This window comes from Passer montanus, unplaced genomic scaffold (assembly GCF_014805655.1).
Source record: "Passer montanus isolate IOZ18808 unplaced genomic scaffold, ASM1480565v1 scaffold103, whole genome shotgun sequence".
Classification (NCBI taxonomy): domain Eukaryota; kingdom Metazoa; phylum Chordata; class Aves; order Passeriformes; family Passeridae; genus Passer; species Passer montanus.
The window spans coordinates 1471169-1490714 of record NW_024356838.1 but is presented as its reverse complement, the minus strand read 5'-3'; the positions used below and the strand labels follow the sequence as shown (position 1 = coordinate 1490714).

At 36.5% G+C, this 19546-nt stretch overlaps 1 protein-coding gene across 4 annotated transcripts in view; it reads right to left on the bottom strand.

The window, feature by feature from the left end:
* The window catches only part of LOC120506373 (uncharacterized oxidoreductase ZK1290.5-like), a 45607-nt gene that overhangs the window by 23306 nt on the left and 2755 nt on the right, over positions 1-19546 (bottom strand). For 3 of the 4 annotated variants that reach the window (XM_039717870.1, XM_039717888.1, XM_039717878.1), the window contains exons 2-3: positions 9273-9521; positions 2305-2406 (exon numbers count right to left, since the gene is read on the bottom strand). In XM_039717870.1, the coding sequence (XP_039573804.1) occupies positions 2305-2406; positions 9273-9521 (351 nt within the window). The remainder of the gene's footprint in view (positions 1-2304; positions 2407-9272; positions 9522-19546) is intronic. The other variant, XM_039717897.1, reaches the window with a different exon arrangement.

Genomic DNA, 19546 nt, shown 5'->3' with positions numbered 1-19546 from the left:
TGCAGACAGTTCCACAATGCCAATTTGCTCATTACAGAGGACAGTTATATTGTCTCTCCACTTTCAGAGGCTCTTCAGGATGGACACAGCTAGCTACTAAACCCACTACCAAGCTGATTAATTTCAATATTACCTTTGTGAATTGAGTGCAGAAGCAAATTATTTGTTTAAAATGTCAACCTTTGAATGAGAAGCATTTTGTTTATAATTTTTTTCCAGAATAAACATTTTTTTAAAAAAGTAGCAGAATTCCAAACACAAACCAATGACTACCTGAACTAATGTCAAGTTCAGAGAAGACAAAGAACTCTCTTGTTCATAGAACTTTTAATTTCTTCCCCTAATCAATGAAGATTTTATTATTTTCCTCCAGTTAGGATTTTGACCAAATCCTACATTCAATTCAAACCATGTTGCTCACATAACACATAGCAAGTCACAAAGATATGTAGCAAGTGTTTAATCTTCAGTGGAAAATCTAGTGGTTAACCATGCAAACAAATTATTTAACATTTTGCTCAGGAATCATTGCATTTCCAACTCCAGAGTGGTTAACATCTGCGTGTCATTTCAGGAACACATAGTTATGGTCAGGACATCCAGAGTCTGTATCCCCTAAAGCAAAAGTGTGGAAGTTGAGGTTCTGAGGCACTTGACTCAACCAGGCCATTAAATTTTCCTTCTCCTGTGAATGATCTGAGGTAATTTCGACAACCAAAGCTGGAAAATTTATCCTCAGCTAAATGATTCATGAGTCTACAGAATGCTTAAATTCAGAAAAAGACTGAAAGTAGCAACATGGAAATTGAAAAAAACACTGAAGAAACGCAACTACAGGAAAAAAAATCTAGCATGAGATGTCTTTAAAGAGGTATCATGCATAGGAACAAAGACAAAAAGCAATTTTCCCCTCTGTGAAAAGAGCAATAGTATTTCCAGTGATTCTTTATTAAAAGACCACTGAATTGCTTGTAGTCTTTTCCATTAGGAAGATACAGACAAAGAAAGACACTGTAAGACAGAAGAGATCACAAAGATGCATGCAAAAGCAGAATAAATCCCATAGGATAGGCATAATAATAGAATGTGGAAAATACAACCTGTTTGCAGCAAATTAGGATGGCATATCTAGGCACAAATGGCATGCAGCAACTTAAATACTCATCAGAAAAAACCTTCACAGTGGAAATGATGAAATGCATTGTGGAGTGATCCATCTTTGGATGTAAGCGTTATTCATGTTTTGAAATACTATGTCACTGAAGCACTTCTTTAAAAACCGAATATTGTAACGTCTTACATGGCAGAAAACACTTTTAGCAACTTCCCTTATGCTCAGTATAAAAAGAACAAAGGATATATCAAAGATCATTTACTTGTGTGTTTGCAGAGGCTCAGCAAAAGTGAATGAAGAATTGAAGTGTAAGAGGCTCTGATAAAGCTGGTAGTGACACACAGCCTGGAACTGCCTTTGTACAACTCCCCTGCTGCAATCACTGTTTCAGAAGCTCTGGGTCAGTGGATGGATTACTTTATCCAAGAAGTCTTCTCCCCTCCTGTGGAACATCTCTGAAGCTGTGCACAGTGTGGTCCATGTGGCCCAAGAATGGCATGACAGGATCTTCTCTCACATAATTTCTAATAATTCTGCATACTTCAGGAGCAAAATTCTCCTCTTAAATCTGCAGCCTAGTCTTCCTATAGCTATGATCATAAACTGAAGTTTGCTGTGCACTGAAAATCAAAGTGAATTATCCCAACCTGAGTAGCTCCATTCTTTGAAAATTCTTTCCAAAAGTTAGTACCAAAGAATCTGCAGTTGAGTATTTGTTCCTCATCTAGACATTTTATTTTGTTAACTTTCAAAACACAAATGCAGTTATAAAATACCACAACATATGATAAATTGGAAAATGGCATCATACAGTTATATAAAAAAAACCTAAAGGAGATAAAACTTGGCATGATTTATATTTAAAAAGGAGGTTATTACAAAGACATTCAATGTGTTCAGTGGTGTTCTCTGGTGGCATAGAGATTTCAATGAATCAGTAGATTTCCTCAAAAAAGTATGCACACTATTATTAATCTCATGGACAGAATCCGACAATATATTTTGTACAAGCAGGACCAAATTGCTAATGCTGCAATTTTTAAAGAAATTTTCAAAACTTGCACACCCAAATTCCACCAAAATATGAGCATCTAGTTCAAATTAAGTTTCTGAACATCTTTCACGATGAGTTTCCCAATCCCAAAGCACTATAATTCCTTTTACTAAGGTAGGCTTTATTATTAGATCACCTTTCTCATAGAGCTCTTCCATCGCTCTCCAGGTTTCAGCTCGGACCTCTCGATTGCTTTTACCTGGAACCTGTGCATCAGGCCAGTGAATCAAATAAAGATCTAAAAAAGAAACAGAACCAGACTGCTTATTAAAGTGTCCAAAAATAAATAATCAAACCACATGAGACAGCATTTTCCCTCCAGTGGCCCCTAACACATCATCATAATAATATTTCCCATCACTACTCAGTGACCATTGGTGGATGTATCCAGTTAGTTGTAATAAATGAATTCTATAACATCACATTAACAGCTAAGGGTAGCAGAACTTGCACATGTTCCACATGCTTAGGTCACTGTAATCAGAATTTCATGGTCACATATGCACTTAATAAACTTTCCACACATAACAAGCCCTATTTAAATCAAAAGGATTTTGGTCACTGGAATTATGAGTGGACTACTACTTATTATGTGCTGCAAGTCTTCCATTTCACAGAAGATAAATATATTTGACAATTCTGCAGATATTTTATATAACCTCAGCAGTGGGTCTGTCTTTTTCCTTTCTAAAGAATACTTCCACTTATGAATTTCTGTTGGAAACTACAGCACATTCTTTATGCAGATTTTTTGTCTAAGTTTTCTTGTCTAAGTTTCATGTCAGCCTTTGTAATTTTTTAAAATAAATTAAAAAAAAATAATACTTTAAGGGAACAAAATTATGCTTTATTACATTTTTTTTTTAATATTAGCACAATTTCAAACACAGTTAAGATTTATTGCTGATGAAATTATCATGGAATCATAGAACCTTTTCCTAACATCCAACCTAAACCTTCCCTGACACTGCTCCATGCCATCCCTCGGGTCACTGGTCACCAGAGAGAAGGGACCAGAGCTGCCCCTCCACTGCCTCTCGTGAGGAGGCTCTTTGTGTGCTGTCTTCCTGCAAGACAAGACTGTGCTTCAATTGAAAAGGAAGCACTTCCAACATACATTGAGAAATGTACATGTACTGGACTCAGTTCCAAATCAGACTTAAATTTAAAAAATTACAAATCTATAACTCCTTTACAAGTTTGTAGACACTGCTAGACATTCTGAAGGAGAAAGGGAGATAAACTTGGAAAACAATTACATTTCTATTCAAATTCCAACTGCAGATTAAACAGGTAACTGCAGGTATCCCAGTCAAACAGGTTTTGGCCTTTGCTGCATATATTAGCCTGATGAAAAACAGGAAAAGAAAATAAATAGATGACTGAGATGTGTACCATTTTCTTTGTGCTTTGTAATATTCCGTTTGTGTCAGTTCAAACAGAGGTAAGAAATAAAAAACCATGGATTGTTTTCAATTACAAGAGTGTTTTGTTCTTTGGATACATTAATCCATTCATTTACAGCACTTTTTGTGAAAATACAGATACTTTGCTTTGGGAATCATGAAAAAAGGGGGGGAAAAGAAAAAAAAACCTTTTATTCACAATTTAAGGACTACACTAACAATTACTGTATCAGTGGGGTGGTATATTAGCTTTCCCCCTCTAAAAATACAAATTCAACCTTGATTTAAGATTAAAATGTACCATGAAACTCCTTTTAATACACCAGCTCCAATTTTGGTACATCATTGCAACAAGCAAGTGCTTTACTTACCTTAAAAATCTAATCAGAACAGTACAGAAATATGTACAGTAAAATACATTAGAGATGTAGCAAGGAAAACATTCTTCTGGATGTGTCACAAAATCCACAAGCTACATTTGCACTTCCTGATATCAACAGTCCATTTAAATACAATTTTACATTCTTAGACTTTTTAAATACAATAGCTCAGACAAGCCAATAATCACTCATATATAATCATCTGCAGCATCTGGTTTTGTATCACATTTAAGGAGAAAGTTTCTTGCTCTTTGCCCTTTTATCCATAAAATCCACTTGCAAATGCACATGCAGTCTTATTGATCACCAATCTATCAAAAATTACTTCTTTACTAATTTCTCTGAGAAAAGAAGTTGCATTTCTTAAAAGTAAATACCAATACATGGTATTGGAATAAATATCAATTTTGTGACTTTTAATTGAAAACTGGTATTGGGATATTGATTAAAGCATTTGGTGAGGTTACATGCAAAACTCAGGACTACTCACTTTCTGTTGCCAATAAAATTTCCACTGATTTGTATTAGACATAAGCCCAAAGGATTAGCATTAGGAATTGCTAATATCAAGTGTTCATTTTGATCCAAAATTATATATGCTACTGGGGCTACTTGCTGCATAGAGATTGACATGTTTGTATTTAAACTTTTTTGCTTATATAAAGCAAGTGTTATATATAAGTAGGTGTAAGTTACTGAGATCTGATGCCTATCTCCCAGAAAAATGGAAGAATTGCATCTTTTTAATTGCTCCTTGCTATGTTCTCCAAACCAGACCAATAAGAACTGCTTAGCTATGCAAAAAAAGTCATTTAGCAAAAATAATCAAACTTCAGCAGAATTTCACCACCAGTCACTTCTCCAAAAGCCTGACTGTTCAGTTGGACACCACAGTTTGGAAATGCTCACAGAAACAGTTACATCATGGATTTCCACAGACACAGATGCATTGTACTCTGCTCAGGAAACTGAAACATTCTCCAAAAAAATACTTTTAAGAGATGTGATAACTGAAAGATCTCTGGCCTTGGACATGCAAAAAAATGCAACACATCCCCCTCCTCTGTAGTAGTGTCTGAGGCCTCTGATGCAAACAAGATTAGCTGTTGGTCCTTTATTTTAGAAAGGTTTTGTTACCAGGTACACCATGGCCATATAATCCCATTATGTTTCCTTCAATTTAGGCTTTTTCATTGAAATAAAAATTACTACAAATTCCAAAATATTTGCATTTAGAGCTCGAAAGCATCTACTGGATCACCAAGTACAGTCTTCCTGACTGCAAGAAGTGTTCATGAAAGATGTGGGGCAAAGGTGCCTTATCTCCCAGACAAAGAGTAGAACAGTCCTTCTGCCAGCCAGTCCTTCCCCAGCACAGTCAAAGAGTAGAACAGTCCTTCTGCCAGCCATGTGTGAAGCACCCCAGCACAGCCAGGACCTCACTTCTACTGCAGCTGTTAGAAAACCTTCCAGCACACCTGCAGGCCAATAAAAACAATGAGCACCTCACAAACCAAGGCCTGGGACTGCATCTTTATTTGTACACACATTCACACCCTACACCCACACACACATTTTCTTTTGCTTAAAATATTTTCCCTCCTGGGGTACTGTGAGAACACAAACACTCTCACATTCCTTTTAGAGGCAAGAAATTACCTTTAAACCATTGACTGAAATAGCTTAAAGTTTTAGTAATCAAGAAATATATAACTTTATCACTGGAGGTTTTTAAGAACAGACTACATTTTTATTGAGAACATGAAGTTGTGCCTTGTAGCTTGGGAAAGACTAATCAGTATCTTGAGACGCCTCACAACAATGTATTTTTAAAAAATAACATTAAATCAAAAAATCCACCTCGATTGACAGTATCAGGACGCACTTGAGAAAGAAGGAAGAAAACCTCCAAACATTCACAATCTGTTTCATATTTAACAGCTTTTTAAAACATCCTTTGTACACAGTCAGGCTGTAATAGTGCAGCAGTGAGCGGAGGCCTGAAGGTCATTAAATGTCAATGCACAGTGGTGCAGGAAAACTAAAACTAACACTTGAGTTGCTTTCACACAGACATTTAAAATATAATGGCTTATTGCTTCTTAGTGGTTGCAGCACCTACAATCAACAAACTTCCTCTTAACTGAAAAGTACAGGGCCATTTTACACATTTAAAAGCCAACATGATGTTTTTGTGGAAATAAAAGTTTGCAATTCTATGCAAAATCCCTAATACAATATTTTTTAAAAAGTTACATTTGACTAAAACAAACCTAGTAGTATGAAAAACAGGCCAGGCCTTCTATTAAGCCTAAAAGCAGAAGTATATTCTGCAATGTTTCCCAGCTGTCTTAATGCTGGGAATCATATTTCCTTGCTTTTCTCAACAGTCACCTAATATTGATATGATGTATTTTTCTTTCTCGCTCAATCCTTTTTGTTTTGCTTTGTGTTTCCTTCTATTGAACAAGGATCAGTGTGAAACAATCTACAGAGTGTTTTGAAGCAATACAGAGTCTGAATTATGATAATACACTAATTCCATGTGGTTCATCTATTACAGTGAAGCTGCTGATAGAGCATTTGTCCAGCTCCAGCTGGGGATTTGTGACAGGCCAGATTTGCCTGAATGGGACAAACTCAGAACAGTCAAAAGGAAAATAAAATTGTTTATGAATTCGGTAACCCACAAATCAATATTCAAGAAGTTACTTTAGAGGTTGGATCTAAATCCCTAGGAATGTATTCTGCTACTGCCAAACCTGTAAAATCTGCTGCCATTCCATATTGGTTTACTGTTACTGTTAGTTGAGGATCACATTTAGAAAATGCAAGGAGGAGAGTATCTGTTACAACCACTGCCCACAAATAATACAAATTTCCATCATGTCATGGATATATAATCTACCAGCTCAAAAAAAAAAATCCTGGAACACGACTCTCCTAGTACCACTTGTCTGAAAAGTGTTCATTGAAAAGGCTTCATAACAAGTATTTTACATGGAGTATTTTACATTTTCTCTTAAAAAGCCATGACTGCTTTCAACAGGTCACATTCCATATACTGATAATACAAAGACTTATTAATTCCTGTTAGATTATTTCTCAGGTTTTTAATTCAGTCTTTATGGATGGACTGGGTAACTCCTAAGGATCCTCCAGAAAATTAACATGAACAAAGACCTTAGCTGCACATTTAGCTGCCAGAGCTCCTCTAGCTTTTTCTTTTCGCACTTCTGAATGTACTAACTTTCCCTCCAACATAAAGACCTAACATCAGAGATATATTATTTAGTATCTTTCAGTTTTCTTTATAAACTATGTATCTTTATAGAATGTGTGAACTCCCACATACTTGGTTAATACCATAGAATGAAATCAGGGAATTCTGATTTATTCTGATCACCATTGATTTAGGTCACCATGGCAGACTAAGTGGTTCAGGAACAGCTTTATGAATTTTTGAGACATCTCCACATCATTGGAAGAAAGGTGAAGAAGGAGGGAAGATAGCTGAGAGCATTAAAGAACCAAAACAAAAATAGAAAACATGAGGAAAAATATATGGAGACTAGTATGGAGACTATTGTGCAGACAGCTTAACATTCCTAAACTGGTCTTAGTAGTAAGTGCACAAGAAGTCTCAGCTCTGAACACATCTGACAAACAAGTTCTGTTTACACCATTCCAAGGATTCACTCATACAGTGATAGCATTAGTACATTTCTTGCTCTCGGATATTTTTTTTCTTCTTTTATGCATTTCTGCTTAGCAGAAATTCAGTATTTGTGTGAGCATCTACTCTAATCTACTACCTGAGATTAAAAGAACAACTTACAGTACTAGAAGTAATCACTGCAAATGACTTCTTGGAAGTGAGTCAAGTCTTCCTCTCATCAACATTCAGCACCAGTGCCAGAGCAAGCAGAAGGAAAAAAAAAAGCAAACAAAATACAACAAGCAGAAAACAGAGAGGAGGAATAATGTTATTTCTCAGTTTAAAGGAGAAAGTCAGGGCTCGAAACTTTGTTTATTAAAGTCTCATTGCAGTGACCTGCATTTGCACAGGACAAACAAAAGGGAATTTTCATTCTTTTTGTATTATTCTGTACCTGTGGAGAAGTTAAGGGATACGTTTCCAGAACAAATGGAGCCAAAGATGTGCATGTAAGTATCTTGGTCTTTAACAGATACAGGTTTTTCCCTGTTCACCTTGTAAAATACTCAAGTAAAAAAAGGCAGTGAATACAGCACACAGCTGCCATTAATATTACACATTATTAATTCAGCAAAATTCACTTCCTCATTGAAGTCTGTTTATTGCTAAAATATGCAAATATCATGTTTATTTACAGGTACCTCCACTCCTATGACCTGTTCCAAAGAACTAATATTTGGCATCATTACTGGAACTCTGTCTAGTATGGGAGTAACAATATCACATCTTTGACAGGTTGCTAAAATATGCAAATATCATGTTTATTTACAGGTACCTCCACTCCTATGACCTGTTGCAAAGAACTAATTGGCATCATTACTGGAACTCTGCCTGTCTAGTATGGAAGTAACAATATCACATCTTTGACAGGCAGTTTATGATCAGGGTAAATTCACAAATGCAGTGTTAGTTAAGCTTTAATTTTAGTTTTCTAAATTTTTTTAACATTTCTAACATTTTCTCCAAAAAATATTCCATCAAACACACCAAACCAAAGAAAGTATTCAGAATTTTAAAAAGTATGATCAGGGTAAATTCACAAATGCAGTGTTAGTTAAGCTTTAATTTTACTTTTCTAAATTTTTTTAACATTTCTAACGTTTCCTCCAAAAATATTCCATCAAACAGATCAAACCAAACAGAGTATTCAGAATTTTAAAAAGTTAAAAGGCCTACAAGGAAAGTTTTAGAAAGGACCTCCATTCCTTGAGAAAAAGAAAACAGATCACAGAAGAAACCAGGTATCTTTGTCACCTTGTTGCCAATATATTATTGCAAAGTTTATGAATCCTTGTTTTGTAGGTTTTGGGTGATTTTAGCAAAATATAAAAAACTGATGTAGTTTTTCCTCAAATAATTTAACAATAAAAAAAAACCTTTACAAAACATTTGCAACAAGAAAAAGCTCTGTACTCCTAATTGTACACATGTGAACTTTCTAGAGAACAATCAGAACAAGAAACCTGCAAATGTATAAATAAAGGCAGAATTTGGTTTCTGTGACCCATCTGTAGTAGACAAATTTTTTTCAGAATTCATTCATCTTTGCAAATACTCCCATGGAAATCACAACAAATGATGTATATCTAAAGATTCATACCAAGATATTCAACACCAAGTCTTTCACATGACTCCAAGCAGGCCTTTTTTGTGTTTTCATAGCCATAATCACTGTGCCACAGTTTGGTGGTTATCCAGAGGTCCTCTCGCTTCACACCACTGTCTCTGATGGCCCTTTGGAGCAGGGATTCACAGCCATACCTCTTTGCTGTGTCAATGTGACGAATGCCACATCTCTGCAGGGCATGGACCACTGCAGCATGGGAATAGCCACCCCGGTGGGAAGTACCTAAACACACAAAAGCAGAAGTGAATTGTCAGCAGTGAATTATGAGGGGCATATTTTATCATTGTTTTCAATTTTTACTTTTATATATATATATATATATAGTCACAAAAACTTTTTATTTATTTCATTTCCTCATAGTAAGGAAATGGGAACTGACTGATCTTTAGGTCTTTAGGCTTGGAAAACACATGAAGTAGGAGAAGTTGGTGCTGATCAGAAGCAACTCCATCAAAATCAAATATCAACAGCATTTAATGTAAAGAAGTGATTCAAGGTACTAGGCTAAAAATCATCAAAGAGAAAACACACATTTTATAGGAAATTAATATATATGTATCTTAATTTTTATAAAGAAGCATAACATTTACAAATTTGAATATTTTAGAAAACCCAAAAATCTAAACAACTTTCAAAACCATTTACTTCTTAAAAAGCACATCCTGAAACCTTTACTCTGTTGAACTCCTGGGAGCTTGAAATCATTATTGCATTGTACAACCCCAGGCTGGGCCACAGTGCAGGTGCCAGTCACATAATGTGACATTCAGCAGTAACCAAAACAATGGAATCCTACAAAAGAGTTACAGAATGGGCATGCAGGGAGTTTCAGTAACAAAATCCTGCTACTGTCATTGTGTGGGGATTCACTGGATCTGTATTTTGCATGTCAGGGGGACGGAAGGAGGAGGAGACTCAGCAGGAAAAGCAACAACCAGGAGGACTTCAGATAAAGAACTGGTTGAGAGCAAGGAGGATGATGTTTCTACTTACCCTTTCCTGTTAGTTACTTTTCCTGCCATGAGCCCCTCACCCATTCACCCTCAGTCCACACACTTCCCACAAACAGTATTTTCTACAGTTTGTTGGAGGAAATGCTCAGCCAGTTCCCAAAGTCACCTCCTTCCAAGCTGATGATTAGTTCTTAAAGGCCCTCATGCTGTAAACAAGAGGCAGCACAAAGACTTGAGACACAGCCCTCCGCAGTCCTGAACAGGAACAGGGCTTCAACCACTGCTCAGTCGAAATACATGAATAAAGGACTCCAGGTTAAACAATTATTTAAACTGAAATTTGTACCTGCCCTTACCTTCTCTTTCCACCCCAAACACTACCTGCACGTTATGGAAGTGCCCCTACAATGGCCCCCCAGGCTGGCAGGAAGAGGCCACCACTGAAAGCACCAGAGCTGGCAGCAATGCCCAGAGGGGCTGCAGGACGTTCTCACACGCTTTGCACAACAGCAGCAACGAGGTGGGCTCAGAAAAGCCCGACTTGCATGGAAGGCAAACCAGGTTTTCCTAAATGCTTATCATTTGTGCTCGTTGCTGATCTTAGAAGGAAAGCCAGTGACTCTTGTTCAACACTCAAAGTCATTTAAACTAAGATACAATACAGTCTGATCTCCCACCCATACACATCAGGATCATGACATCCTGCTAAACACAAAAGGACAATTTCCACTTTACATCTGAGGCCAACAAAATGCGGAGTCAAAAACAAAACTCTTGACTTCATGGATTTTTAAGTGATGAAACTGTAATATTACGTTCCTACAATTTTGACATGCAGTCATAAAAAATTTACTTTCCAAACATAAACAAAGTTTCAATGTTATAAAAGACAAAACTTTAAATATTATTTTTCATAGCCACTAATTATGATTACTAATTGGCTTAATCTCTGAGCCAACTAGAAAGAAATGTCTCTACAACTTCTTTTACATCAAAATAAGCTAAGTCAAGCTACATTCGGCTAAGTCAAGTTGGTTTTCAAAATAGCTTTTTCAAAATCCTCATGAATGCTTAAGAATTTTAGATTACTGCAATGCTACTACATTATACTTATGGGCAAAGAATATATATGCAATTTTACAATATCTAAATCCTAAAGGAATTTTATTACAAAATTATATAACTAGCACAGAAAAATTACTATACTTCTTCACAACAAACCCTTCACTTTTAATATGCTGGTACTGGTGCAAAATAAATGAGGTTGTAACTATTGTGTCTGTTTCTGGCTGAATGGACATTTCTAAGCACAGAATCAATGGAGTTCATTTAGAGGTCTTGCAAATGGACTCAGACTCTTTTCATGCATAATGGATTTCAGTAAGAACATTTAGGACAAACAACTTTTTTTTAATTTTAACCCTTTAAGTTAAAGGGAGAGAGCGGTTAAGAAAGAAAAATCAGAATAATTTTGGTATTGTTCCCCATTCAATGATAGCATGCACACTCGTTACACAAGACATAAAGACAGCAAAATCAATCTGGAGGAAATTATCTCAATTTCTATGCCTAAAAATGCAGAAGGATAACAAAAGAGAAGGGACTGAACTTTCTAATTCTTTTTCCACTAGAAATTTAAACAATGCTATTTGAACATGTTAACATTCTCACATGTTTGGGATTCCCCTTTGCTCACAGAGATGTAATTCACACTGTACATATAGACAGAATCCAACCATGCATTTAAAACTAGTATGAACCTGCACCCTTCCATCCCCTTCCAGTTTCTAAAATATTTAATAATTTTTTTCCCTAGAATTTGCTGATAAGAAATAGGAGCTCCTTTCAAGAAACTATGTCAAATATCAGTAAGTTTGGAAAAGCTTCCTATTTTTTAGCTAATATTTTAACTTCTTTCCTGGAAAACAGCACTGTTACCTCTCTGACTGAACTAAGCCAAATTTGCAAGGCATGTAAGACAATTACATTCCTACAGATTTTGTGAAAACCTGGTGGTTGTAAGGGACAAGGATACTGCAGTGAAAATACGGAGAGGTCAGAGGATACAAATCCATGGAAAGTAGGCTTAACTGGTTACATTGTTATTTTGTCACAGTTGCTCATCACCTTCTTGGTACCCTGAAGAACGCTGCCATCAAAACTGGAGTGAGAAAATTCTCTAACAACCCATAAAATGCTACAAAGATTATTAGAAAGGCAGACTGCTGCTCACAATGTTACAGGGGAAAAAGCCCCAACATGCCAACAGCAACACCACCCCAACCCCTCAAAACCAGAAAATCAGCAACATCTCCACCCCTGACCCCACCAAATATGTAAAACAAGTAACAAACCACCCGCTATCGCCCCTCCCAGATTTATGCACAATCTCAGCTCTCAGCCTCATTAAACTTCGTGTTCTCCCTCACAAAGCTGTAGAGCTACAGAGAGAGATCCAAAGCACCAATAGCTTTTCAAAACTGAACCATGATCTGCTTTCTCCCCCTGCTTTCTCCCTCCCTTTGTGGAAAAGTGTCATGTAATTTGTGAAATGTGAAACGATTATTCATTTGAACATATAAAAATGACCAGTGATGTGAATAACTTTGGCTACCTGAATTCAATGGAATAATATTAGGAAAGTTCCTGCTGGCAAAACTCCAGCCAGAATATTTAGAGATCACATCAGAGATAATGATCTTCTGACATCAGTACCAAATTTAAAGAGTTAACAAAGAAAACATCTGTAAAAATACCATTCCTTGCTGATTTTTTTGTCTCAAAGTAATCACTTAAAAACTCTCAAAAGCAAAAGCTCAAACATTCTTTTCTCAACTTTTAGACACTCATTGTGTATTTACGGTATTTTATACCATACCAGGCTTGAAATACCTGATTCTATTAGTTTTAGTTCTACTATTTCAATATTACATTAATATAACACATCTTATGAATATATTATTTTTTTAGTGTTCATACAGTTTGATTTCCTTAGGTAATTACCTTATGATTAAATGTGATGATAAAGCATGAAATGGCCATACATAATGCAAATGAACATATAACACACTTCAAGGTTAATTGTTCATGCATTCACAAAACCACATGGAACCACTTTTCTATGGAAAGGCTCAAGGACAGACAATCCTCACTTGCTGTCCTTGCTGTCTTATATCCTCCTTCTGATTCTGTATTCATATGATCCTCTGACAAGCTGACTCAGACTGTTAAATGGCCAAAAAAAGAGACTACAGTTTCAGAATTATTCATGAACCTGAATGATTCCTCAGAGAGGAAAACCCACTAAATTTCATGCAAGGGATGAAGTAAAACAAGTTCCCCCTTTAGCAGAAGCAGGTAAATAATTTGATTTAATAAATGCTTTTATTTAAATTATAAGAATAAAAGCACAGTTGTGTCCTAACCAATCAACAAAAGATCAGAACAACCTTCTCCATGAACTTTTCTCCTGGAGCCCTTCTTTCTATTATATTCCCCAACACCATCCCTACAGGTGCTCTCAGACAAGCCAGTAATGTCACAATAACTTTCTACTATCACAGCACTAGACCCCAAATAAACTTGCCATAGTAAACTATTTGGCATAGTTTTATCTTAACAGTGTCAGTTACTCTGAAAATCCTATGAGCATCTGATGACAAAATATTCATGGATCCTCTCCCTAGATTTCTAGAGTGTAGGGCTTCCTTCTGCAGCAGGTGAAACCAAAGTCAACCTTGCTATGAAGTTACTGCACTCTACAATTTTCATGAGGCAGCTAGAGACTATTTCAAGGTAAAAGATCCAAATTTAATAACAATTACTTTTACAAAATAACTTGGATATTTTATTTGGAGTACAAGACTGGCCCACAATGTGTATATAAATTAGGGCAGCTACTCCTGAGGGAATGGAGCCTGTGGAGACAATGGGCTTCTGGAAAAACTGGTAGGACACCATCAGCAATAACTGAAAGACACTGAGCAAACTCCCATTACAAAATCAATGGTTTATAATTGGTCAGAACAGAAGCAGCACACAGGTTTATCTAAAACTCAGTCACTTAAGGCAAGTTTCTCTTGCCTCTGTAAAAGTTATTTGGATTATGAATGGTTTAAGTTTTTTAGTATGTAAATTTTACTTTGGTAATGCTTCTCTTTCTTATTCTTTTGTTTGCTTGCTAAATATGATCCATTGCTTAATGGGGGTCTGTTTTTCCACTGTGCAACTCAGAACACACTAACAGAATTCAGTAACATGAGCAAAAAAAGTAAGCAAGCATGATTTTAAACTCTGCAATTCAACTCAGGCAAGTCTACACAGGCAACAAGAAATAAAATGCAGGAATACAGCCTCGCCTCAAGGCAAGAGGGTAGGAGAGAGCCATTACATGTTTATTATGTATCCAGGGAAAGGGAAGCCAGAATTGCTGGTTTTCTCTCTTCCTGAGAGGAAGGAAGGAATGGCAATGAGCCATTGTTGACAGAAGCACTCTATTCCCTCCATCCCAAAGAGGCTCTGACTGTAAAGGATATTCAGATCATCTACTGTAAAATGACCACAATTCTGTTCACTGACCCACCATTTATCTCCTCAGAACCTTAGACAGAGAGTAGGTGCAAGAGTGATGTCCCAGAATGTGTTTCATGGCAATCCCAGGAAGTCTGCAAGTGGCATCTGCTATCAGTGGGATGCTATTGCTCTGATACAGCACCAATTCACTAATGGATTTCTGGCAGCAGAAATAACTATCACCCCAAAAATGCAAATTTTTCTTTCAGCAATAGTAAAGAGATTTCCACTGGAAAAGTGCCAGCTATTTAAATTATTCATCTGTAGTAGTCAAATATTTTAATCATGCAGAATCTATCAATAAAATCTGGAAACAGACCTGTACATGTGGAAGGCAATTATGAATGTGTAATTCATGTAGAAATTTCATAAGCAGAGCAGCAGCAGACATTTATTTAAATGCCTTTACAGACAGACTGCCAAATCTTAAAGCCTTTCTTTCACTCCACACTTTCCCACCACCGTGAGAACTATTTCTCATTAACAACCAAATTGGTTTCAGATGCTCTGCTATAAGATGTTACCTTAGAAACCATTTGGTAAAAGACTGTGGCTTCCTTCCATAGAAATCTCAAGCAGTGAAAAGGCAGATTTTCTGGCATAAATCAAATCCAATTTCTAGGGTTCACTAAACCTTTTCTCCTCAGAATAATGTTTTGTGACTAGATCTTAGCAGTTAATAGTGCACGAAGAATTGCTGGTGTGAACCAGTTTTACATTATTTTCATTCTATTCCCTTCTTAACTCAATTGAAAATACTTTCAATACTTACCATACCTTGATAGAACCTTTAACTTCATAACTATGAGGATATTTACTATGTGCAGCAAATAAACAGACTGAACAAAAATATTATTTTCCTTCCTTTTTAAAACATATCCTTAGACTATATGTCAAGGGTGACATTAATTAATTAACATTAGACATTTGGAGATACTTTACAAATGAGATAAATACTACAAATGACACAAACTCGTGACAAACTTTTTCACCTTTATAAAACTTCCACAAAAAATAATGATAAAAAGAAAATAAAATGTTAAGCCCATATTCTGCACTTCATTAGAACATTATCAAAATAATTTCTGCCGTGAAATGTTGACTTAAAAATAAATTATATAAATAATTTATGATAACGCATAGCCAACATCCAATTATGTAGAGGAACAGCAAATTTAAGATGTAGTTGAACGTGAGACCAGTAAGTCAAAATCACTTTGAATACTGTAAAGATAACATAATAGGAAAAATTATAAAGAGAATTGTGATTTGTAGTGACTCATGGCTTTACACGATGAAAAGCTATGTACAATAATTACCATTGTGACATCCTAATTCAAGCTGATGGGTAATTTCTGACATCATACCAGTGCTCTTTACTTGCAAAGTGCAATTGTGAATGATGACAGATCCTCCTCCTGCACCAGCACGTGACACTGCGAGGGCTGACACTCGTGCATCCCACTGGTAACCAATTGTGTTCATCAGCTCCAAGGACAGCAACAACCCAGCTGCCCTTAGTGCAAACTAAACTGAACAACAAACAACACTTCTGATTAAATGCTTCTTTTTCCCCACATCATCTTAAGAATTTAAAATGCATTTTCTGAAAGTTTCTGAGACAAATAACATCTCCTCTATCCCCTCCTCTCAAACTGCATATTCAGCCCTACAACTTCACAAATTAGAATGCAAAGCACCTCCATTCAGGCACTAAGAATGACAAACAGACCTTCAAGTTATGAAACTGCTGCAAAGCCACAGAGCTTTCCCCTTTCTCTCTCTCCTTCCCCTTTAACAAGGATTTTGTACCACTCTCTGTGCTGTACTTTGCATAAACATTAGAACTGAAGAGAGTTCAGGAATTAGTACCTCCCTCCTCATCTGGCAGCATGAGGAACTACTGCAATTCAGGTTACAGCAGCACGTGACATCACCATGCAATGCTGCCAAAACTATGCTAGCAAGCTCTGGCAAAGGAAAAAAGGTATGATGACTAAAAACTGCTGCATGAAGGTTGAAAGATAAAGCTTAGCTTTCTTTCCCCCCCCCCTCCAAAGTTTGGTATATTTTTTTTACACTAAAGAAACACGCTGAAATACAAAAATTATATATACTGGAGCTTGCTTCTCTCTTAGTTTCAAGCGGCTTAAAAATAATTTCTTCTTCTCTTGGGCAATTAGGCTTGTAACATTTCAAAGTCTTAATGGCAAAGAAAAGTTAAAAGCATACACATGAAGTGCCTCTGCTTACACTGGTAGAAGTTTTAATTATTAAACAGTGGTAGAAATCTAAATTGATTTATTACTTAAACTTAGTGAAGGCTATCTAAAATTCATCTGTATCAGATCAGCAATAAGATCAGTGACCACCAAAAAGAATCCAGTGTGAGAAATGAAGTTATTTTTCTGCTATTAAATCACAGTTCATATGCAATAATATAAGGTAAAATCCCCAGCAAACATACAAAAAGCTGACCTCACAGATTGGTAGGTGTACAAGAGAGCGGAGACAAAGCAGCAACTTCCCTCAGAAAAAAACGAGAATATTTCTGTACTGTGTAGACTCTGATGTAAGCAAAAGTTGGTGCAGCATTTTGCCCCAGATGCATTTATTAGTACCCCTTAAAACAAGCCTTGTATAGTATTCAGTCCTTTTTAAGGAGTAAAACAGCAGCAGGCTGGAAGGAGGTGAAGCTGGAAGAAAGCAAGGAAGGCAGGAGCTCACGAGGTTCAGCCAGGCTGGGAGAGGACACTGCTCTGCTCCACTGCCCACAGCACCCAGCTGCCTGGGATATGGCCACACTCCTGACAGGAGAGAAGTTAAATATCTGGAGAGCCTCAAAGATCAAGTACAACTTCTCTAGGTCAGGTCTACTGAAACAGTGGATGAATTGAGACAGAAAGATTTATAGAGGTGGCATTTTGTTCATCACAAGAGGCTTTTAAGGCAACTTGGTAACCATGGGTGAGAAGAAGAGCCTCAAGAGAATAAAAAAAATGGTTGAGACATAAAAAAAAGGGAAGAAATAAACAGCCAATTCTTATTACAGGATAAGATTAATAGCAGGGAGTGCCATAGGTCTTGGTACGAGGACTACTGTTCCATAAATTTCCTTAAGAACCGAAGCCATGAAGAAACAGGAGCCATGAATTTAAAAAAAAGTCTGTAACAGTAGTAAATGAAGAAAAGTGAAGGCTTGACTCTACTGCCATTGAATTGAAAAGCAAAATCTCATTTTATTCCAGTCCAGTAGGACTGGGTCTTTTTTCAACCACAGCTACGTTTAAGAATGAGAATAAGCAACTCTGGGATTAATGATTAAGAAGTAGGTAACTGGATTATTAATGCATAATGGAATGTTCAAATACTTCCATTCAGCATTAAGATTTAAATTTATGTAGCATTTTGATGAAAACACCCCAACACAACCTGATGCAATGAAAGTGGAGCAATCTGATTCTGTGCTTTTTGCCAGGAGGTCTATTTGTTGTGAAAAGAACTGGGAACAATACAAGAAGTCCTGAGTGGTTGCAATGCAAATGATGCAATGTCTTAATGCAATCAGTAAAAATCAGTCAAAACCTACTTTTATGATTTATTTACTTAGACAAGGTTACAGCAGAGTATCAGGAACGTTATCTGTGAAAGACCCTGAAATGAGGACAGAGATATGTTCGTGGTTTTCCTTGAGTCTGGAAGGATTGTGTGTGTATTACTTTCCTGCAGGCTTGGCTGTTTGAGCAGGAGCAGTACCTGACAGCTTTCCCAGCTACAGTACCTACAGTAATGATGCTGGGCAGTCTTGAATGACCTTCTTTACAGAACATCATTACTACTGATAAAATACTCATTCTGTATGACCTCAGTAAGGCACAATGAGTATAAACACTTGATTATTTTGTTTAGTAATTGTGTGTCTTGATGGCCCTTCCCAAACAAGTATGAAATTAATTTTATTGTTTAATAAGAGGGCATCATTAGAGACCTTTTTATCTCATCAAGTTGTTATTGACTCTAGCTGCCCCAAAGATTACATAGCAAACAACATTACACAAAAAGATTCTATTTATTTTTGGTATCACCAGCACATCTTTTCAAGAAATCACCGGCTATTTGACCAAACCACCAGAATTTAATTATTATCATCCCTAAAAAAACCCCAAACAAAACAACAAACACAAACTAACTAAGAAAAACACACACAAAAGTCTGCTCTAATGGGAGTATAACTACCATATAAAGGGGATGAAGACAGTTTCAATAAAAGCACCAAAACAATCCTGAAGAGATGTCAAGCATTCAGCACATGACCTTGACAAAAGTCCCAGTATTTCAGTTGCAGGAAGAAAAGCCCCTTATTGAATTATAACCAAATGCTACAGAGTGGCATTTTCAGTCCTCAGACTTAAAAAAAGAGGAAGTGACAACTGTCTAAGTGAGAGCTTCCTACTGAACAGAAGTAAACATGAACAGTTCAAATTGTGCATTTTTCTTCCAAAACCTGACACCGGTGATCCCGTGTATGCCTTTTTGACAAGTGATAGTTTTTTGAGGATGATGCTTTAGGTAAGCACCAAGTATTCTGTAGTTAAGAAACTGTAAGATAATTTTCTACCATAGTACAAAGTCTTACCAACAGATTCTCAGACACATGTAGCTCCTATGGAAAAATGTGGCTACATCTGTAACTTCTAAACAGTGTCAGGTTTTGTATCAGTT